Source organism: Rattus rattus, chromosome 15, assembly GCF_011064425.1.
Source record: "Rattus rattus isolate New Zealand chromosome 15, Rrattus_CSIRO_v1, whole genome shotgun sequence".
Classification (NCBI taxonomy): domain Eukaryota; kingdom Metazoa; phylum Chordata; class Mammalia; order Rodentia; family Muridae; genus Rattus; species Rattus rattus.
The window spans coordinates 40792318-40816680 of NC_046168.1; the positions used below are offsets into that span (position 1 = coordinate 40792318).

Genomic DNA, 24363 nt, shown 5'->3' on the forward strand with positions numbered 1-24363 from the left:
ATAACTACTTTTATAAAGTTGGAGGATCATAATATTTTGAAAATTATGTAGCTTGTAAGAAGACATATTGAGACATCTAAAAATTAAGGCATATTTTTCTCCATTGGATATCTGTCCAAAGTTAAGCAGCTTTAACTAAAACCTCATGCTGAACGTTTATTTGTGAAATAAAATGTAAAATTTAAATTAGTTTAACATAATATTAATTTTGTGTTTAGAATCCAGGCACAGCTCATCCTTATGACAGTGGACACATAGCGATGACTTACACTGGTCTTTCCTGTCTAATTATTCTTGGAGATGATTTAAGCCGAGTAGATAAAGAAGCTTGCTTAGCAGGCTTGAGAGCACTTCAGCTGGAAGATGGGAGGTATGAACTACTCATTGTTATTTTTGTGTTTAAGTTAAAACTCTTTGGAACTTAAAAAAACCGCATCCTTAGAACACAGGACTAGAAATATAGTTCAAGAGTTAGTACCTAATTAATGTGTTGAAGTTCCTGGATTAGACCCCCACTCACACAATGGAAATGAGCCACATAATGTTTGAATATATAATTAAGTGCTTGATGAAAACAGATCTCATCTTAGATGAACAAAAATAAAGCTAACTTTCTAGTAGAACTCCTTTCTCATTTTTTTGAACTTACCTTTTAGATGAAACAAATATTTTGAAATAAGCTATTTAATTTGAGTGTTGGTTCCTTAAAAGTACTTTTGGGAGAAAAAGGATTGCACACTAAGTATTACATTCAAAGTTAGGTAATTTGCTTTCTAGTGCATTGAAAAACATAGAGAAGCTAGTGCCCACTGATACCTGATACTTTGCTTTGTGCTTGAAGATTCTTCCAAGAGTAACAAACAGTTCTAAGTTGTTAATGTGATGAAACAATCACCAAGTAAAAGGCTTTGTGGACTAATCCACTGCTGTGTTACATCCTTGCACTGTATACTGTGACCCTTATTTTCTTGTCTGTGTTTTCAGGATACAGCTCTTGATGAGGAAAAAATTACTGCAGACATAATAAATGGTCATTTGGGAATCCAGTGTTGCCCCAGGTTTCTGCAGAAAGAGGAATAGAACACAGAGCATTACCTCTTGAAAACTAACTGTGTAATGAAACACAATATAATTGATCAATTAATAGTTCTCCCTATATACATTTAGGAGAAATTTTACATAATAAAAGATGGGTTTATGAGTTTCTTACTACTAAGTAGTATGTGTGCGGTTACGTTTTCTGAAGCTAATTGTTGTGGCACAGCTTCCCTTCTTGAGAGTAAACAGCTTACAGTTGTTGTATAGTAACATATTCAGTGACCACTTGTATGAGTACCACCAGGAGATTTAGGGGTCGTTTGTAGTATGTGGTACGGGTGAAGTCAGCAGTAGATGTTTCTGTGAGTGAAGGCACAGAGCACATGCTCCTGTCTTGAGGTAAATGAGCTTAATGCAGCCTCACATTCTTGTTGTTTTCAGCTTTTGTGCTGTTCCTGAAGGCAGTGAGAATGACATGAGGTTTGTGTACTGTGCTTCCTGCATTTGCTATATGCTCAACAACTGGTCAGGCATGGATATGAAGAAAGCCATCAGCTACATTAGAAGAAGTATGGTGAGTTATGTTGATAAATCAGGTCCAGTTTAGGTTATTATTGCTAGTATTGAGGGCTGCATCTTTTCATCAAGATTTGAAGAATAGTAAGATTAGTTTCTTTGGTGGATTTGTCTAGAAGCACCCTGTAGAAATGATCTCAGATATTGATATCTTGACCATTAAAACATGGTGCATACATGTGTTTTCTAATCTAATTTTAAAGACGATAACTAGGAATGTCCTTTCACACAGTACAGTTTATTCTAGCACTAGGAAGGAGCGCTTAGCTGCAGCTTGAACCACTCTTTGCTCCTGTATCTTCTGTATAAACTAGAGGCAGAAGAGTTGCTCTCCAGACTTACCAGTACCCAGCTACAAGGGTTCGATCACATTTTACAGATGAGAGTTCTAAAGCCTTTAAAGGTATTAATTTAACTTGTACCAGATCTGTTAGTATGTCTCCATGGAATATCTGAGCTCATAAATGAGTGGGATTGGTTTAACCATGCATCGGATGTTTTCTTTCCTTCAGTACCCCGGACTAGCCTTCAAATCCCAGAGATTCTCCTGCCTCTGCCTTCTGTGGGCCTTATGCATAAGATTTTTATCACTTGCACAAAACACAGAGTTTAAAAGCTTCTGACTACAGAAAGAAGAGACCCTGAAGAATTTTAAGGGAGAGAGTCATAAGCTGAGTTGACAGAAGGCTGAGGCAGGAGAATGGTTGGGAATTTGAGGGAGGGGAGGAAGAAATGGGAATTGGGTATAGAAGGAGGGAGAAGAAAAGGAAGATGTTAAGAGGTTGGATGGTAAATACTAATTTGTCCTGTTTGTGCTTGCATGGTTAAGGTGCTGTGTGGTAATTTTCTCTTTAAAGCTAATGTTTCTTCTTTTTTGAGATTATTAAGCATTTCATGATAAAATATGTGGAGAAAGTAGCCTGTGTCTTATAACCTTTTATTGATCAATGTAGTGTGCACTGATGGTTTCCCAGCCCTAGTAGCTGTGCTACAATAATTGGAAATTCTACTAGAGAAAGTCTTCTTTCTGCCGTCATTTCTTTATTTACATATATATTGCTATAGACTCAATAGAATATAGTCCTTGAGAATCATATTGTCCTGGTTAGCTTTCATTGTCGACGTGACAAAGCCTGGAGTCATCTGACCAAGGAGTCTCAAGTGAGGGATTGCTCAGATCAGATTGACCTGTGAGGATGTCTTGGGAAACTGTCTTGATTGATGATTGAATTGGTGTAGGAGGACCCAGCCCGTTGTGAGCAGTCCTACATAAAGCTAGAAGCATGAGCCTCTGAGCTAGCAAGCAACATTCCTCCATGGTTTCTACTTCAAGTTCCTGCCTGAGTTCCTGCCCTGACTTCCCTCAGTGATGAACTGTACACTGAAATAAACCCTTTCCTTCCCTAAATTGCTTTTGGTGAAAGTGTCTTTATCTTAGTGAAACTAGAACATAACTATATTTTGATGCTTAGATTGTCCCAGATTTAGTCAGTGAGAGTGCTGGATCAGTCAGTACCCTTTTACCCTTTAATGTGTGCTCTTCATTCCTTGAAGGCTTACTGGTATAAGAGTTTGAACTAGTACCTGAGTTTCAACTTTTACTTGTCTTTTTTAAATTTATATTTATTTATTGGATATTTTATGTATTTACATTTGAAATGTTATACCCCACACACACACCCCTTCCCCTGCTTCTATGAGGATGCTCCCACTCCTACCCAAGCATTCCCACCTCTACACCCTGGCATTCCCCTACACTGGGGAAAAGAGCCTTCACAGGACCTAGGGCTACTCCCATTCGTGTCCTGCAAGGCCATCCTCTGCTACATATGTGGCTGGAGCCATGGATCTCTTTGGTTGGTGGTTTAGTCTCTGGGAGCTCTGGGGGGGTTCTGGTTGGTTGATATTGTTGATCTTCCTATGAGGTTGCAAACCCCTACAGCTCCTTCAGTCTTTTCTTTAACTCTATTAGGGTCCCTATGCTAGGTCTGATGGTTAGCTACAAGCATCCTCATCTGTATTAGTAACGCTCTGGCAGAGCCTCTCAGAAAACATCAGGTTCCTGTCAGCAAGCACTTCTTGGCATCAGCAATAATGACTGGGTTTGGTATCTGCATATGGGATGAATGCTCAGGTGGGACAGTCTCTGGATGACCTTTCCTTCAGTCCCTCCTCCACTCTTTGTCCCTGTATTTCCTCCCTTGAGTATTTTGTTCCTCCTTCTAAGAAGGACTGAAACATCCATTTTAGTCTTCCTTCTTGAGCTTCATATGGTCTGTGAGTTGTTTTTTGGGTATTCCGAGCTTTTGGGCTCAGTGATCACATACCATGTGTGTTCTTTTGTGACTGGGTTCCCTCACTCAGGATATATATGTTCTAGTTCCATCCATTTGATAAAGAATTTCATGTAGTCATTGTTTTTAATGGCTAAGTAGTGTAGTACTCCATTGTACAATTGTACCATGTTTTCTGTATCCATTCCTCTGTTGAAGGACATCTGGGTTCTTTCCAGCTTCTGGCTATTATAAATAAGGCTGCTATGAACATAATGGAGCACGTGTCTTTGTTGTATGTTGGAGCATCTTTTGGGTATATGCCCAGAAATGGTATAGCTGGGTTCTCAGGTAGTACTATGTCCAATTTTCTGAGGAACTGCCAGACTGATTTCCAGAGTGGTTATACCAGCTTGCAATCCCACCAACAATGGAGGAGTGTTCCTCTTTTTCCACATCCTTGCCAGCATGTGCTGTCACCTGAGTTTTTGATCTTAGCCATTCTTACTGGTGTGAGGTGGAATCTCAGGGTTGTTTTTATATGCAGTTCCTCGGGTGCTTTTCAGTCATTTGATATTCCTCAGTTGAGAATTCTTTGTTTAGCTCTGTATCATATTTTTTAATAGGATTATTTGGTTCCCTGGAGTCTAACTTCTTGAGTTCTTTGTATATATTAATAATAGTCCTCTATAGGATGTAGGACTGTTAAAAATCTTTTCCCAAACTGTTGGTTGCAATATTGTCCTATTGACAGTGTCCTTTGCCTTACAGAAGCTTTGCAATTTTCCCATTTGTCTGTTGTTAATCTTAAAGCATAAGCCATTGGTGTTCTGTTCAGGAAATTTTCCCCAGTGCCCATGTGCTCAAGGCTCTTCCCCGTTTTTTCTTCTATTAGTTTGAGTGTATCTGGTTTGATGTGGAGGTCCTTGATCCACTTGGACTTAAGCTTTGTACAAGGCAATTAGAATGGATTGATTTGCGTTCTTCTGTATGGTGACTGCCAGTTGAACCAGTACCATTTGTTGAAAATACTGTCTTTTTTCCACTGGATGGTTTTAGCTCCTTTGTCAAAGATCAAGTGACCATAGGTGTGTGGGTTCATTTCTGGTTCTTCAATTCTATTCCATTGGTCTACCTGCCTGTCTCTGTACCAATACCATGCAGTTTTTATCACTATTGCTTGGTAGTACAGCTTGAGGTTAGGAATAGTGACTATTACTGAGAATAGTTTTGGCTATCTTGGTTTTTTTGTTATTACAAATGAATTTACAAATTGCTTTTTCTAACTCTATGAAGAATTGAGTTGGAATTTTGATGGGGATTGCATTGAGTGTGTAAATTGCTTTTGGCAAGACGGCCATTTTTACTATATTAATCCTGCCAATCCGTTAGCATGGGAGACTTTGCTTTTTCTGAGATCTTCAGTTTCATTCTTCAGTGACTTGAAGTTCTTGTCATACAGATCCTTTGCTTGCTTGGTTAGAGTCACACCTAGGTATTTTATATTATTGTCACTATTGTGAAGGGCGTTGTTTCACTAATTTCTTTCTCAGCCTGTTTATCCTTTGAGTATAGAAAAGCTACTGATTTGTGTGAGTTAATTTTATATCCAGCCACTTTCTGAAGATGCTTATCAGGTTTAGGAGTTCTCTGGTGGAATTTTTGGGGTCACTTAAGTATACTTTCATATCATCTGCAAATAGTGATATTTTGATTTCTTCCTTTCCAATCTGTAACCCTTTGACCTCCTTTTGTTGTCTGATTGCTCTGGCAAGGACTTGAAGTACTATATTGAATATGTAGAGAGGGAGTGGGCAGCCTTGTCCAGTCCCTGATTTTAGTGGGATTGCTTTAAATTTCTCTCCATTTAGTTTGATGCTGGCTACTGGTTTGCTATATATTCCTTTTACTATGTTTAGATATGGGTCTTGAATTCCTGATCTTTCCAAGACTTTTAACATAAAGGGGTGTTGAATTTTGTCATGCTTTCTCAGCATCTAATGAGATGATCATGTGGTTTTTTTTTCTTTGAGTTTGTTTATATAGTGGATTACTTTGATGGATTTCTATATATTGAACGATCCCTGTATCCCTGGGATGCAGCCTACTTGATGATGGTAAATGATATTTTTGATGTGTTCTTGGATTCAGTTTGGGAGAATTTTATTGAGTATTTTTACATCGGTTTTCATGAGGGAAATTGGTCTGAAGTTCTTCTTTGTAGGGTCTTTGTCCAGTTTAGGTATAAGTGTAATTGTGGCTTCAAAGAAGGAATTGGGTAGTGTTCTTTCTGTTTCTATTTTGTGGAATAGTTTGAAGAGTATTGATGTTAGGTCTTTTTTGAAGATCTGATAGAATTCTGTACTTAATCCTGAGCCTTTTTTGATTGGGAGACTTTTTTTTTTCCCTTTTCTTTTTTTAGGAGCTGGGAACCGAACCCAGGGCCTTGCACTTGCTAGGCAAGTGCTCTACCACTGAGCTAAATCCCCAAGCCCCCGATTGGGAGACTTTTAATGAATGCTTCTATTTCTTTAGGGGTTATGGAACTGTTTGGATGGTTTATCTGATCCTGATTTAACTTTGATACCTGGTATCTGTCTAGAAAATTTTACATTTCATCCAGATTTTCCAGTTTTGTTGAGTATAGGCTTTTGTAGTAGGATCTGATAATTTTTTGAATTTCCTTGGTTTTTGTTGTTTGTGTCTCCTTTTTCATTCCTGTTATTATAAATTTGGATAATCTCTCTATGACCTCTGATTAGTCTGGCCAAGGGTTTATCTATCTTGTAGATTTTTCTCAAAGAACAGCTCCTGGGTTTGTTGATTCTTTGTATAGTTCTTTTTTTTTTTTTTTTTTTTTTTTTGGTTTTTTTCAGCGTTTTTTTTCCTGCCTTTTACTCCTCTTGAGTGAATTTGCTTCTTTTTGTTCTAGAGCTTTAAGGTGTGCTGTCAAGCTGTTAGTGTATGCTCTCTCCAGTTTCTTTTTGGAGGCACTCAAAACTATGAGTTTTCTTCTTAGCACTGCTTTCATTTTATCCCATAAGTTTGGGTAATTTTTGCCTTCATTTTCATTGAATTCTAAAATGTCTTTAATTTCTTTATTTCTTCCTTGACCAAGTTATTATTGAGTAGTGCATTGTCCAGCTTCCATGTGTATGTGGGCTTTCTGTTTCTGTAGTTATTGAAGACCAGCCTTAGTCCATGATGATCTGATGGGATGCATGGGATTATTTCAATCTTCTTGTGTATGTTGAGGCCTGTTTTGTGACTGAATATGTGATCAGTTTTGGAGAAGGTACCATGAGGTGCCAAGAAGAAGGGATATTCTTTCGTTTTAGGATGAAGTATTCTATAGATATCTGTTAAATCCACTTGTTCATAACTTCTGTTACTTTCACTGTGTTTCTGTTTAGTTTCTGTTTCCATGATCTGTTCATTGATAAGAGTGTGGTGTTAAGTCTCCCCCTATTATTGTGTATGGTGCAATGTCTGCTTTGAGTTTTAGTAAAGTTTCTTTTATGAATGTTTGTGCCCTTGCAGTTGGAGAATAGATATTTAGAATTGAGAGTTCATGTTCATAGATTTTTCCTTTGATGAGTAGGAAGTGTCAATTTTTTTGACAACTTTTGGTTAAAAGTCGATTTTATTCAATATTAGAATGACTACTCCAACTTGTTTCTTGGGACCATTTGCTTGGATTTTTTTTTTTTCCGCCTTTTACTCTGAGGTAGTGTCTGTCTTTGTCACTGAGGTGCATTTCCTGTATGCAGCAAAATGCTGGGTCCTGTTTACATAACCAATCTGTGTCTTTTTATTGGGGAATTGTGTCCCTTGAGGTAAATAGTGGATTGAGGAATAGTGATTGTTTTTTTCTGTTAATTTTGTTGTTAAAGGTGGAATTAAGTTTGTGTGGCTATCTTCTTTTGGGTTTGTTTAGGGTATAGTTTCTCTCTTTGTTTTGGAGTTTTCCATCTATTATCCTTTGTAGGGTTGGATTTGTGGAAAGATACTGTGTAAATTTGGTTTTGTCCTAGAATATCTTGGTTTCTCCATCTATGGTAATTGAGAGTTTTGTTGGATATAATAGCCTGGGTTGGCATTTGCGTTCTTTTAGGGTCTGTATGACATCTGCCCAGGATCTTCTGGCTTTCATAGTGTTTGTTGAGAAATCTGGTGTGATTCTGATAGGTCTGCCTTTATATATTACTTGACCTTTTTCCCTTACTGCTTTTAATATTCTTTCTTTATTTTGTGCGTTCTGGTGTTTTAACTATTATGTGACGGGAGGAATTTCTTTTCTGGTCCAATCTAGTTAGAGTTCTGTAGGCTTCTTGTATGTTCATGGGCATCTCTTTCTTTAGGTTAGGGAAGTTTTCTTCTATAATTTTGTTGAAGCTCTTTACTGGCACTTTAAGTTGGGAGTCTTCACTCTCTTCTATACCTATTATCCTTAGGTTTGATCTTCTCATTGTGTCCTAGATTTCCTGAATGTTTTGGGATTCTTTTCAATCTCATATATTCTGTTGGTGATGCTTGCATCTATGACTCCTGATCTCTTTCCTAGGATTTCTATCTCCAGGGTTGTCTCCCTTTGTGATTTCTTTATTGTTTCCATTTCCATTTTTAGATCCTGGATGATTTTGTTCAATTCTTTCACCTGTTTGGTGGTGTTTTCCTGTAACTCTTTAAGGGACTTTTGTGTTTCCTCTTTTAGGGCTTCTACTTGTTTACCTGTGTTGTCCTGTATTTCTTTAAGAGAGTTATTTATGTCCTTCTTAAAGTCCTCTAACATCCTCACGAGATGTGATTTTAAATCCAAATCTTGCTTTTCTGGTGTGTTGGGGCATCCAGTACTTGCTGTGGTGGGAGAACTGGCCTCTGATAATGCCATGTAGTCTTGGTTTCTTGGTTTTTCTCCTTGCCTCTTGCCAACTGGTTATGTCTTGCTTTCTCTGACTGGAGCTTTTCCCTCCTATGGGCCTGTGATCTTAGGAGTGAGAGCACTCCTCGGAGACCATTTCTCTCTAGGAAGGCTTCGGGTCCACAGGGCTGTGGGACAGCCTTAGCTCTGGGCACACATCAAGACTGGAAGGAACTTTTACTTTTCTTAACCTTGAGCCTGCATTCATATATTTCTTGGAGGAATCTTAGAATGTATTGAAAGCACTTGTTAGAAACAAGGATGCAGGTTCTAAGTATGCTTACCTATTAAACATTGGCTATCACTTCTTCAGGGCCTTTTCTTATCAAGCAGGACTAAGAAAAAAATATATATATATCTGTAAAATTATAAAAAATAAAATGCTATTCTCCCCTCCCTGCACTAGGTCCAACACTGCAGTGCCCCAAGATATCTGGTAGATATCTTCATCTCAGTCAGCAAAGCGTCTCACCCGCTTTGCTCCATCCCATATCACACTGCTGATGGTTTCTCTCTGAGCCTGGCAGTAATCTCTCTATCCATCTAGTTCCCAAGGCAAGTTGCCACCATGCCAGAAATATACATCTTACTTCCGTGTCAACTTAGTGTCTCCGGCTGCCACGTACTCTATTAAACTTAAATTGCCACATGAAAGAACACATAGCACAATAACCTCTGATCCAATTGATAAGATATAATTGCCTACCTAAATATACAAAACCCTGTACACATCCATCCCTTAAGAATATTCATAACAACCTGTAAATGTGCAGAGAGAAATCTTAGCATCAGCCTCCGTGTTCTCTCTGTTGCTTCTCCTCTACCTCCAGTCTTCTCCTTTCTCTCAAACTTTTCTCCCGCCCTGTTCTTCCTTCTTACTCAATGACAGGCCTCATTCTATCTTGTACCTGCCTTTACTGTATGGCATCCTACATACGTATACAGAGACTGTTACCTTATACACATATGCAAACACAGTCTATACTTCTGTGTGTTTTTATTAGCCTATATATTAAGAACCATGAATCTATATAGGTAAGTTCAATTTTCAATTTACTATATAGGATCTATTTCTTTTTCCTCTTGATAAGTTATTTATTCCAACTACAGTTACATTTATTTCTGTTCAAATTCCTCTCATAGGTATTTATTCCATTTAGATTTCCCATCTCCCCAAAAATTGTTGGTATCTGTCTGTCTCTGTCTGTCTGTCTTATGTTATTTACTTAATATGTATAACTTAATGTTTCTGGATGTCAGAACTATTAAAGAAACACTTCAGAAGAGTGTATTTAGTCCCCTTACTAGCACCTTTTCTTAACCCCTAAATCTACCATCTTGATTTTGTTCATTCACTCTGTAGGTAACATTCTCATTTATCTTTCCTATATTTCAGTTTGAGAAGATGATCTATGTGCCTTTTATTTTTTCCTTTTAAATCAATAATGCCATACTCTGTATTAGATTGGAATCATAAAGTGACTCACATAGGCTATGTTCTGCCTGGTCTAACAGTGGGTGTCTCTTGATGGAGAGGGCACATATCTGGCTTGTTCAGTCCACGAGGCTAAATGTCTCAGCCAGTCATCAGTCTATTTTGGAGTCCCAAAAGAAGTAGGTTTTAATATCTGATAAGGGAAGCAGTGCCTCAGCAACAGGATAAACTTGCCAGTGAGAGTGCTGGGGCCTGCTCTGGCCTTCAGCGGAATGTACTTGGAGGGACACAGTGCTAAACAAAGGCTCAAGATCCCTGGTCTTATAATCTTAGTATCTGTGCACTGGTTTCTTTCTTTGTAACTCTCTATATATTGCGCCTTAACTTTTTGTGAACCAGAGAAAAAAGAAAACAAAAGAATTAAAATCTTTTACACAAGCAATATCCACAGACAGACAGACAGACAGACAGAAAGACACACACACACATTCTTGTCAGGCACAACCACTTATCTCATCAACTCAACAAATGTTCGTGCCTGCTTACATACATACACATATACCTGCACATGTATGTAGAGACAGTCTGACATATACATATATATTTATTGGATGGGCCAAGCCACTCTTTATTTCTTTTCTCTGGCCTTCTTACAACTTTTTAGACAAAAGTTCTTTAGAAAATTATCTGTAAATAAAATGTTATACAAAAGGGGAGTTACAGAAGGATGTTGATATTAAGTTCAAAGCAGTGTTTCATTCTGTAAGCTCATTATAATTTCAGAGCAACATTTTCACATGGCTTCCCTTTATTATTCTAGTGCACACCTGTGGCTTCATCCCTAGACCTGACCTAGAATGAATGTTTTTTTGTGGTAATAAATCTGTTCCAAGCCTGCTTTCATATCCTAGTGCCACATGAAGCTTACAAAGCCCTATTTGCAGCTTTTCAGAGTGCTGAAAATTACTTGTGTAAATTTAGGAATTCTATAAAATTATCAGTTTGTCTACATATCATTACTACATGATAATACATGCACTGATCTGCAGAAAATCTTGCTACTGTTAGGAAAGGCCTATCAGTAGCAAGAAGCAATACTCAGATAAAAATCTCTAAAGGCCCTGCAATTCAGAGTTTACCCATTGCAGCCATGCAAAGCATTGGGCCATCTCCAGAACACTTACTTGAATGCCTTTAGTCTTTCCTAGTTGGCTCCTAACAAGGCAAAAAGCAAATATTTCCTTTTTTCAGATGCTTTTTTGTGGGCTGCCACCAAAAGTGGCCCAGATTTAGGGTTAGTCTTCTAATCTCAATGATCCAGCTTTAGGATGGATCTCCCCACCTCAAATAATTCAATCAAGAAAAATTCCTCACAGGTAAGCTGTGGGTTTTTTGTTAATTATACATGTAGTTAATTATAGATTAGTCAAGTTGACAACCAAGATTAGCCATCATGCACAATCATATCTCTTTATATAATACTTAATTTCTAAATGAAAACCATAACCAGATATAATTATGCCTAACAAAACTATCCCATGTAGAACTGCAAACAATATATTTAACCAGGTCATAACATACTGAAGATATCTTTTCTGGTAACTTGCCCTTTTCCCATTGAACCTTGAAAATCTGTTTTCCTCATTAACTTTTTCTTACATTTTTCTTAAAATTTACATTACTTAACTGTGTGGCTATGACATAATCTCTTCTGAAATTCTTTATTTACAACTATTCTATATAGAGATTACTTATTTTTCACTTACAAATATTTTTCACACACACACACACACACACACACACATATACACGCTTGTCTTTCATTTCAATAAGTTTCTCTCTGGCATTGTTTACTCCTTTTGATTAAAGAAATGTTTAAGATCAAGTCCAGGGCTGGGTGCATGCTAAACAAGTACTCTACCACTGTTCCATTTTTACCTCCTTATCTCAGTTCTGTATTCTTATTTTCTGCCTTTATTTGATTTCCTTTCTTTTTAGAAAAAGATTTATTATTTGTAATTTTGTGGGAGTGGTCTATATGCATACAATTCACGTGACTATAGAGGTCAAAGAAGTTGGTTCTCCCTGGAGATGGAGTTACAGATGGTTATGAGCCTCTTTATCCCTCCCTAATGTAGGTGCTGGAAACTGAACTTGGGTCCTCTCTCTAAGAACAATCTATTCTCTTAACCATTGAGCTATCTCTCCAGCTTTTCCAATTTTGCTTTTTGTGTTTTTACTTTAAATAATTGTGCTTTAAAAGTCCTGTAATTTAGTGTCTTTTTGATTTGTTGGATTTTTTTCTTTTGTTTGTCTTTTTGAGACAGAGTATCTCTGTATCCCTGAATGCGCCGGAAGTTCCTATGTAGACCATGCTAGCCTTAAACTCAAAGACATATGTCTGTCTACCTCCTCACTGCTGGGACTAAAGGTGTGGGCTAACACACTTGGCTAATCTCTTTATACCTGGCTGATCTCTTTGTCTTTTGCTCCCTGAAACCATTTAGATATTATTATTCCTTCCTACTGTCAGTCCAGATTTGTATGTGTGAGTGTGTTGTGTGTGTGCTTGCTAGTATTGGGGTGTGTGCATGTGTGACGGCTGAAATGGATATAAGGTATTCTTTTTTGGCTGCTCTCTAACTTCGTCTTTCCATACAGTCTCTTACTGAACCTGAGCTTCATTGGTTAGGCCCGCTACCACTGAGTTTAAGGGTCCTCTTTTTTGGCATTACTGCCCCAGTGTTGGGGTTATAGGAATGTGCCACTAAACCTGTGTTTTTACTCTTAGAATGATCTTCCTCCTAGATAGTGATTTTAGATCAGTCTTACACCAAACCGTAGCTCCCTTCTTTTTCTCCCTCAAAATTCTTCACAAATTACTATTGGACTTTGTAAATGTTTATCCGAGATAATTTGCTGAGATTTGATGCTTTTTCTATAGCAAGTAATCTGAAGGTTAGGAGTGGAGTGTCTTTGCAAAGTTTGTATTTTATAAATTTTATTGTTCTTACTGTTTGGACTTTAGAAGATGTATGAGGACCTTGGAATTTAAGAGGCTCTCATCCTCAATAAAACCAGTGTCTCAGAATAGATTTATTTTATGACTGAAGTTGAATAGGTATGAAATACTTATATTTTAATTCACTGTCAATTCACTTGGAGGAATGTGAGGAATAAGGCTTGGAGATTTTTGCTGAACAGAACCAAGTATGTATTGGTGCCCTGGACATGTCTCAGATGTGCCTCTCCTGAAAACACTCAAATGATTTGGCCTGAGAAGAATGGAGACTGCAAAATTCCCTCTTCTATTTCTCTGGAGAGGGTACTTATTTTAGAAGATATAAAAGCAATCACAAGAGTAACTCATTGTCAACTTACTGACTATGACAATTATTATCTCTCACTAAACTGTTCTTCTTTTTCAGTCCTATGACAATGGCCTGGCACAGGGGGCAGGACTTGAGTCTCATGGTAAGTCCTCCTAAGTGTTGTGTAGCTCTAAAATATCATGCAGCATCTTCAATATGAGAACACATCAGCTTTTCTCAACCCTTGCTGTAGCATGACTCTGTCGCTTTCCCACATGTGGTACTTGGCTGTTTGAAACCTCTTAGATCACTAATCATTAAGAGTTTATTCAGATCAGAAAGATTTCTATTAATCTGTTAAAATGTTAGCTTCATGAAAATACCTTGGTATCGTTTTTTAGGTTGCTCCTAGAATTTTACAAGACTGCTCACTTTGGTATAACACTTGAAAGACTAAAGAGATAGACTGAACATGAAAAATTTTATTTATCTCCTATTCTGTCCATAGTGATAATTAGATATTTTTATTGAACCAGTCTACTCTCTCACATTTCTCTAATTTAGGGCAGGACTAGAATTGTGTGAGGGTAGCCATTAAATTAGCATATCAACAATATGCACTCTCGCATCCAAATCTGTATTCAGAAATAATCAAGCTTCCTTTCTGCTTTTCTAAGAGGTTAGTCCAGGTGCCTGGGACCCCAGTGAACTGGAGTTTCTCATCACTTGCTGTGCTGTGCTGTGCTGTGCTCACTTCCTGCCCTCATTCCTCTGCTCTTAGTCTTGGAGAATGGCTTTGGCTTGACAATGCCAACAGTGTGACCCATGCTTCCTGAATCTCCCTAAGAGTTTCTTCAGCAACAGAACAGAAGTTTTGTCCTGTATAGACAAACATTTTGACTTTTTTCTCTGACTCCCTGTTATGACACCACTGTTTCAATATATGCTTGAGTTCCACAGATGGCTGTAAGTGTAGCTGGTGACAGAAAGATTCACTTTTCATGATACAGAATAGCCAAATGTATGGCACTGAGTTTTCAAAAACAAAGGTCTTATGAAATTTCATGAGTAGTCAGCATGGAAGTCAGGGGCTATGAACTCAAGTCTGCCTTACCAGTCAGTCAGTTTGTCCTGGGAATTTATGGCAGGGAGAGGCTGTTTATTCATTGGATGATGGACAGGGAAGTATCCTTAAACTTTTTTTAGGCATACATGGTCCATCATACCTTTTTATAGGCCACATGTTTCTTTGGAGTAGAGTGTATTCTTGGGGATTTCATGTTTGAAACTTTACATCAAATGCTAGTGACTGATGGCTGGCTTCTCCACATTTCCATTCTTGAAAAGTGAGTTTGAAACTATCTTTGAGTGAATTTCAGAGACTCGTATTGTGAAATAATACACATTTAATTCTCTGAGCGTTTTCCATCCATGTATGCCTAAGTGCTAACTGGCTTCAGGAGTACTTACCTTTCTGTTCGTCCCCATGATTAGGAGGGATGTGGTTACATGAAGAAGAAATATGATAGCTCCAGGAATTTGCAGGACAGGCTCTCATGCTTGCTACTGTAGACTCTGAGGAGACACGTCACTGGTATGGGAGAAATTGGTATATGATTCTCCAGGATATGAAAGACTGTCCAAACATGATACTTACTCTCCGAAGCATCCTGTCAGGAAGAACAATCTTCCTGGATCCCTCAGGTCTTCATTTGGAGTTGAGTTCTCACCCTCTACCTTGTTTGAGAGAAGTTTCTTATTTGCCAGGAAAACTAGACTTGCTAGCTTGCTAGGATTACAGCCCTGTGCTACCATGTCCAGCTTTATGTACATTCCAGAGATCTGAACTCAGCTCTCTACATTTGTCCTATAGGTGCTTTATCCACTGAGCGGCCATCTTCTCAATCTTGTTTAATTTTCTTGTGTAGCCCAGGCAGACCTCAGCCTTGCATTCCTGCTTCCGCCATTGTAGTGTAGAGATTGCAGGCATTCCACTACCGTACTCAACCTGCTCACAGGATCACAGAGGGAAGGCGGCTCAGCTGGGAAGTGCCTGCCAAATCAGCATGCTGACTGATGACCTGAGTTCAGATTTCCCTCTATAAGCTGGGCGAGGTGTCATGATGTTCCTGGAACCCCAATATCGGAACCTAGTAATATACCTCGTCTCAAAAAAGAGCATCGAGCCAGGCGTGGTGGTGCACAACTATAATCCAGCACTCGAAAGGCAGAGGCAGGCCGCTCTCTTGTGAGTTTGAGGCCAGCTTGGTCTACAGAGTGAGTTCTAAGACAGTCAGGGCTAAACAGAGAAGTCCTACTTCAACAAACAAACAAACAAACAAAAAAAAAGGAAGACACTTGACATCACCCTCTGACAGAATATGTGCTTATGCACTCACATACATATATGCACTCACTACATGAATAGCACGTACCACACATACAGTCTTCTTCCTTTCCAAGCCTGTTAGCACAGTGTAGGAAATATGGAACAACTTCCTATCAAATCTGCTGAGTTTTCAGAGTAGCCTGGCAGTTCATGAATTTGAATGTTTATTGTCTCAAGGGTTTTTTTTTTTTATTGTTGTTGTTGGGTTTTTTGTTTGTTTGTTTTTAGTTTTTAGTTATCCAGTAAACTAATTGTCCCCCACATGTCACCCATTTGTAACCTTAGATTTGTGCATTAAGATGAAAGTCACTATGTAATTTAGCTACTGCTCTGTGCTAGCTATCATTTGATAACTTACGTATAGTCTCATTTAATCGGAATATCAGCCTGCTGAGAAAAGGTGTCTTTCTAGTGATAGAGTCAATCAGAAGGGCCAGACCACTGTGAGAGCCAGACAGAAAGAGACCTGTATAGGAACATGCCTTACCTATTTATACTAGTTAATTGTTGATGGGACAAGAGAGCTGAAACAGCTGGGGAGGAAGGGTTTATTTCGACTCCCAGTTAAAGGGCACAGTCATCTTGGAGACGGCATGGAGGCAGAAGATTGAGGCATCTGCTCGCACCCAGTCTGCAGATAGGAAGCAGAGAGCTGAATGAACTATAATGATGCCATTCTCCCTAGGGTGGGCTTCCCACCTCAGCTAACCTAAGGCCGAAACTGCCACAGGAAATGTAAATCCTATCAAGTTGACAGTCAGGATTGGTCAGTATAGTGCTCATGAGTAAACAGTCTCAAGGGTGTAAAGCAGCTGTGCTGGGGCAGTACCGCCTGCAGTGCTCAGGCCAGAGCACTCTAGCCGCTTCACTGACCTGTGGGGGATTGCCAGCATGCCCAGTGCTCTCTCCTTACTTTCCTTCTGTGTGAGCTTTGCCTTTCCTGTCCGTGTTCCAGTGTCACTTGTTAGGTGAAACTGTCATTTGTCCCCACCCTGCCCTGAGCAAGCTCTGATTTTTGTAACGCTGGCTTCATGCTGCTTTCATTGTCACTGTTGATCTACTAGGCTGTAACAAGTGTTTGCATCTTCCGTCCTGAGCTCACCTACAGTACACCTGTGCACTGATAATGTGTGCAATTGATTGTCCTGTGTGGTACTTTGTATCCCTTGGATGGGATACAAAGTTGAGTTTGAACTGTTTGGGCTTAATTATATTTATTTAAGTATATGAGTACACACACTGTAGCTGTCTTCAGACACCAGAAGAGGGCATCAGATCCCATTACAGATGGTTGTGAGCCACCATGTCGTTGTTGGGAATTGAACTCAGGGCCTCTAGAAGAGCAGTCAGTGCTCTTAACCGCTGAGCCATATCTCTAGCCCTCATAATAGTAATCTCAGACAAAGTAATTTGTTTCTATGATTCTTTAAAAATATTTCTGTTCTTAATCCAGAACAGAAATGTTCCTTTGGCCTTAATTTCCTTTGAACACTGAATTCCCATAAACTCACTTCTCTTTATGCTTTTTGTGTGGTGCTTAAGTAAAAAAAAAAAAATGTACTTGTTTTATGTGCCTGTGTGCTTAGTTTTCTGCTCTATCTCTGACTACAGAGGTAGCTTGTTGACTGCCTTAAGTTCCACGTTTCAGAGGACAGAGATTCTTCTGGATAATTTGGTATTTACAAACACGAACGATAATAAAACTCACAAAATTGAGTGGTAAAGCCATTATGGGGCAGAGAGTTTAAGCTGCATATAGCCTGTGTTGCTGCTCCTGTCTTTAAACCTCTTGGGCAATATTGCCTATGTAAATACTGTTTTTGCAGAATTAGCTAGGAAGTGATAAGAGGAAAGTCTGCCTAGAAGCCATTTGCTTTTTTTTTTTTTTTTTTTTTTTTCCGGAGCTGAGGACCGAACCCAGGGCCTTGAGCTTGCTAGGCAAGCGCTCTACCACTGAGCTAAATCCCCAACCCCGCCATTTGCTTTTTAATGGTTTGAATTCTCAGCTGCCTCCCTGAATGCAGAACTGTGGACATACAGAAGCTCATGGAGAACTTAAGAGAACTAGTTCTAGTGTAAATGTAAATCAGGTAATCTGGAACAGATTCCTAGATCTTGCTCCTTATAAATATAATGTCTTACAGCTTTAAATTATTTTAAATTCTATTCTGTTTTGCCAGTTGACATGGGAGACTTTACTGTAGTATTTTGAGTTTGTTACTGAACTTGATTTCATTGTCCTGTAGGCTAATGGGACTGTTCCCCCTCTCCCGACAAGTGCTGCTTTCATAGGCCCATAGACATACAGTTTGTGTTTTGATCATCAGGAGGATCCACCTTTTGTGGCATTGCGTCACTGTGCCTGATGGGTAAACTGGAAGAAGTTTTTTCAGAGAAAGAACTGAACCGGATAAAGAGGTGGTGCATAATGAGGCAGCAGAACGGATACCACGGAAGACCTAACAAGCCTGTCGACACCTGTTACTCTTTCTGGGTGGGAGCAACACTAAAGGTAATAAGACATCCAAGACACATGATACCTAGACCTGCTTAAAACGTTTATAGGACTAGTTACATACCTATTAGACCAGACACCTTGTTAGTAAAGCTAACTAGAGCATCTAGAACAAGGATTAATCAGAAAGTCATAACCCAGAAACAAGAAGTTAACTTAAAGAGGTAATGTGGACATTAACTGGAAATACATTTGAAACTTTTCTTTTTATTGTTTGTTCTTCCTTTTTATTGTTTGTTTTGCCTAAAACTTCCAAAATTCATTGATTGGATTTGCTACATAAAGTCACTGAGCCATTATTTATATCATTTTCATCTGAAATGCCTTTACTCTTAAGAACCACCTTGTGTGCACATGTTCTGAATATAACAGAGCTTGTGTTCATCTTGTATGTAATGTCCCTGTGTTAGGGTTTCACTGCTGTGAAGAGTTACTATGACCAAGGGAGCTCTTATGAAGGGACAACATTTAATTGGGACTGGCTTACAGTTTCAGAGGTTTAGTCCGTTATCATCATGGTGGGAAGCATGGCAGTGTGCAGGCAGACATGGTGCTGGAGAAGGAGCTGAGAGTTCTACATCTTTATCCACAGGCAGCAGAAGGGGACTCTGTCAGACTTGGTGTAGCTTGAACATAGGAGACCTCAAAGCCTGCCCTTACAGCAGCATACTTCCTCCAATAAGACCACTCACTCGAACAAGGCCATCTCTACTAATAGTTCCACTCCCTGTGACCCAAGTATTTAAACACAGAGTCTATGGGGCATACCTATTTAAACCACCCCAGTCCTATTTTTTCCCCTCTTAAAAATCATGCATGTGGTTGAAACAAATCTGAAAACAGACTGGTTTAAAATGAAGGCAATAGCCTATCTGTTTGGTTCTAATGACATTTAAAAATGTCTTCAGACATACGTAAAATAGAGAGGAGAGTGTGCTGAGTGCCCATGTGTCCCTCATGCATCAGAGCTGGCCGTCCCAGAGCAACTGCACTTTATCCGTTTCATATTCACTCTTCCTAGTCACCATGCTGATGTTAAGATAATCTTTGTTTTCTGGAAATTCTTCAGTGTGTTTCTAAATGAAAATAACTTAAGAAATGACACCACTAGTATCAATGCCACATCTAAAAAGTGAGCTGTAATGACTTTCCACGCTAAGTATTACTAAGTGATGATTTCTGTTGCATCACACCCAGAAGCTCCCCATACCAGACAGAACATCTCTCCATTTACTCAACAGGCTCTGAGTTGTCAAGCTTGTTGTTCTGATATAATGGTCTGTAAACTTTGTTTCACTGTGGTGAACTATAGCATAGTATGTCTAGCACTTTAACCATTCAGTAGTAATAATGATATCCAAAATAATATATACCACCATTGCCATTGAACACATGACCTCTGATCCTGTCAGCAGTAGTGTCTCACTATCCTCCCCCCAGCTTCCCATAGTCCATGTTCTACTCTGTGTCTCCATGTGTCCTTTCTGGGTATCTCATCATGTTAAAATACCAGACAGAAGCAACTTGAGGGAGGAAAGATGTGTTTAGACTTAAGAGTTTAGGGAGTTCCATCCCATTGTGCAGGGAAGGTCTGGCAGCAGGAGCAGGGAGTGGCCCATCACATTTGTCCGTAGTTGGGAAGCAGAGAGCAGGGGTTGCTAGGGCTCACTTAGCTTCTCCTGTCTATGCAGTTCACCATCTTATCCTAGGGAAATAGTGCTGCCCACATTTAGGGTGGTCTTCCATCTCGGATAACCTCATCTTGATAGTCCTTCAGAGTTATGTTAGAGGTTTGTTGAAAGTTGACTCTAGATCCTATCAAGTTAACATTGTAAACTATCATATTCATATATCACAATCATGTAATACTTGTTCCTCTGTGTCTTCCTCATTTACTTTAGTATAATGTTAGGAGCCATCTTTTATTTTTTTAATATATATAAAGTTTTCCTTTTTGTGCCTAGATAATGTTCCTCTGCATGTGTTGTGTGTGTAATTTTAGTGGGTATTTACTGAATCCATAGGTGTACCTGGGTAGAAGTCATATCTTGACAATATCAAACCTTCCTGCTAATGAGCTTGGTAAGCAAATGAAAAAGATACTATAGTTGGCTAATTTAAGTGCTCAAGTCTCCAGAGATTTGCTCTGAGAGTCTAAGCTAGAAGAAGTCTATCTGAGTGATCATTAGTAAGAAGTTTTGTGCCTGTTAATTTTTGTCATTTTGTTTTTAGCTTTTGAAAATTTTCCAGTACACTAACTTTGAGAAGAATAGGAATTACATCTTATCAACTCAAGATCGCCTTGTTGGGGGATTTGCTAAATGGCCAGACAGTCATCCAGGTAATTACATTTGACATGAATCTAAAAGAGTATGCCTTTTACTTCTTGAATAGACCTTGTAAGTATATGTCTTCTTCAGAAATTGTATATGGAAGAAATTACTGCAACTAGTAATAGTAAATAATATGTTCTGTAAATGATGATGTCTGGAGGCCGATGAAATGGCGCAGTGGATATATAGTCTGCTGCCAGACTGACCTGCCTTACTTCTCAGGGCACATGGCGGAAGAGGAGAACCAATTCCACATGCTGTCCTTTGATCTCTCTATGTGCTCGCATGTACTACCCATAACTATATGCAAAGTAAACATCATAAGCACTATGTTTGAGGCGGGTGTAAAGCATGGATAGTATAAAGAAAGGGTAAAATTTTAAGTACTATTAGTATAGTATGCAGCTCCCCACATCCCCAATACTTAGCGATGTTTATTTCATGTGTGAAAGTTAAGGCAGATGTTCTGAGTGGGTCCTGTCCAAGGTGTTACTTGGCTCACCTGAAACATCAGGATTGTTAGCTGTGACATCAGGGTTATTAGCTTTAACTTGAGCTAACAGTGTTCTAGTTTGCTTTTTTGTTGTTGTAATGTTACTTTGACAAAGGCAACTTGAGGAGGAAAGGGTTTATTTGGCTTATATAACTAGGCTTCTACATCTTTGAGACTTGTCAGTTAAGGGACACTTGCTTACTGGCTTGTTCTCTGGCTTGCGTTGCCTTATGCTCAAGCTGACTTTTTATATAGCTTAGGGTCACCTGCTTAGTGATGTTTCTAACCAGAGAGGGCTGAACCCTCCTACATTCAGCAGAAATCAAGACAGTGCCATACAAACATGTGCACAAGACAGTTTGAACAGACAATTCTGTAATCGAGGTTCCCTTTTCAGGTGATTCTCCATTACTTCACATTGATAAGGCTAACCAGGACACTGAGCTCTAAGGGGACAAGAGAGACTTCTAAGTTTAAAAGATAGATTCCCAAAACCAAATCCAACAAGATATTAAAAACATTGCTTCAGGGCTTGCTCAATCCCAAGTATGCCTAATTGGTGGAATGCTCGCTAGCATGTTGGAGCCCTGGATTTGATCTGTAGCATAGTATAACCAGATGTGGTGATGCGTGCTTGCAATCCCACCTCATAAGCAGTGAAAGCAGGAGAGTCTGTACCAGTTCTCCCACAGGAGTGCCTTGTGGGAGAGCAGCACACTACTGAGGGCCTTGTGCCACCATGCATCCTCAGTAGCTAAGGTGTTCAACAACTGATGAGTGGGTAAATAGAGTTTATTCAGCCATAAGAAATGAAATTATGGGGCTGGAGAGGTGGCTCAACAGTTAAGAGCACTGACTGCTCTTCCAGAGGTCATGAATTCAATTCCAAGCAACCACATGGTGGCTCACAACCATCTGTAATGAGATCTGGTACCCTCTTCTGGCCTGCATATGCAGGCACAGAATGCTGTACATAAAATAAATAAATAAATCTTTAAAAAAAAAAAAAATGAAATTATGTGGTTGGTGGAAATGGTTGCAACTGGAGACCCTTACATTAAGTAAAATGTACCAGGCTCAGACAGGTCTCTGTCCCATTTTCTCTTGTTTGGGATCTTTGACTTTGACATAGAAAATCATTCATATGCACGGCACTAAAGCAACAGAGATTGTCAGGTTGGAAAGAAAAGAAGGTACGTGATACCTTTCAATGAAAATGTCTTATGCAACTCATTATGAACAGTGAACATATACTAACTTAGTTAATACAAATTTCTCTAATTCTCAGTATCCCTTGCTGCCCATAAATTTTGGCAGTTTCAGTCCCCCCTCCTTTTTTTTTTAAAGATAGGGTCTTACTTTGTTGCCCCCAGATGGCCTGGAATTCACTATGTAGATTGGGTTGTCCTCAAACACACAGAGATCCACCTGCCTCTGCTTCCTAAGTGCTGGAATTAATGGCTACTACTCTGGGTTCAGTTAATTTCTTTAGATAGGTACTTTAATTTCTGGATTCTCATGCTCATTTCCTAAAACACAGGAACCATAGCTACAGACCATATGACTGGCACCCCCAAATTAGCACTCCTTTCTAGCATCCTTCTCCAGCCTTTACTCACCCCATTTTTATTTTACTCCAGCAAAATGAGCCTGTTTGCAGCTTGTCTATAAAAATCATTGCTAAAATACTGGAGGGCTCTGATTGGTGTATTTGATAACATGTTATTGGAGGATTCTCAGTAAGGCATGGCTACTGTAGCATTGCAAGAGATCATGGCCTTAGTTATTATGACACTGAGGACTGCTTTTCTGCTCAGCGCTATAGAGCTTGTGTACTTGGAGTGTGTACGTGAATCAAAACACAGAAGAGACTCATGAAATTTGTATTTTTCTTAAAAGGAATAATTACACTTGTTTTTACGAAAAATGTGTCTTAGAGAAAATGTGGGATACTTCAAAGGTATACGCCAAGATATGTTTTCACAAATAAGTTTCTCAAATAAAGTAATAGTTTTGAGGTTTCTTTTTTTTTTTTTTTTTTTTTTTTGGTATGTATAACACATAACCACATAGCTGTAAATAAGTTTGATGTCTAAGAAATCTGGTAATTTGGTAATTATTTTGGTGTTCCCCCCCCCCACTTTTCTGTCAGTCTGGCAGTGTTTTAACAAATAATAGAAATAAACTCAAACTCAATCTTTTGAATCCATATTATGTATTTGAAATGCCAGTTAGTTCAGGGACCATGAGGTTTCATTTTGTGGGCTTTAGGTTTTTGAGACAGGATCTTATGACATGACCAGTGTTCCTCGTGGACCCACTGCATAGGCAGGGATGGTTTTGATTTCTTACTACTCCTACTCTTGTGTGTAAGTGCTGGCTTCAAGGTGTGGACCACCACCAGGCCTGACTTTCAGTTCTGTGTTCAGAGGGAAATTCTTGAACCTTTTTTTCCAGAGGGGTCAGTTGTTTGTATCCATATGTGGGTGGATATGAGGATGACTTAGAGACTGTGTCTTAGAGCCTGTACACCATGGAACAGAAGGTCTGAGGGCAAGGCCTGCTCAGCGAGTCTATAGGAAAACCTCTGAGCTACTGTCTTCCAGTTGAGTGCCTTACCTAAGATCAATAGCAGATTTGACTCGAGGCTTCTGTTACTCTTGTAGAGAATATATGACTGTCTACAGAAGAGGGCTTTGGGTTTTAGATTTCTTGGGTAGTTTTGCTTTGGTTTGCTCTGTTTTTATGATTGAAGGTTTAAAATTAAGAACAGATTTCTGGCTTTTACAAAACTTCTTTTGAGGAAAAAGTTTCATGTGGAGAGATTAGATTTTCCACAAGACATAGTTGATACTATTCTCAGTGTATGTGGCACACCTTGCTATTCACCTCTTTCTTTTATTTTATGTGTATGGATATTTTGCCTGTATGTTTGTCTATGTACCACATGCATGCTGTGCCTACAGATGCCACAAAAAGGTGTCAGCTCCCCTGGAACTGGAGGAACAGACTATTATGAGCTGTGGATGGTACAGTTCAGGGAGCAACCAGTGCTCTTAACTGTGGAGCTGTCTCTCCA

General features: G+C 39.0%; 1 protein-coding gene across 2 annotated transcripts in view; it reads left to right on the top strand.

The window, feature by feature from the left end:
* The window catches only part of Pggt1b (protein geranylgeranyltransferase type I subunit beta), a 43391-nt gene that overhangs the window by 16030 nt on the left and 2998 nt on the right, over window positions 1–24363 (top strand). For both annotated transcript variants that reach the window (XM_032885346.1, XM_032885347.1), the window contains 5 exons: window positions 219–370; window positions 1480–1612; window positions 13672–13717; window positions 18271–18455; window positions 20691–20799. In XM_032885346.1, coding sequence (XP_032741237.1) covers window positions 219–370; window positions 1480–1612; window positions 13672–13717; window positions 18271–18455; window positions 20691–20799 — 625 coding nt within the window. The remainder of the gene's footprint in view (window positions 1–218; window positions 371–1479; window positions 1613–13671; window positions 13718–18270; window positions 18456–20690; window positions 20800–24363) is intronic.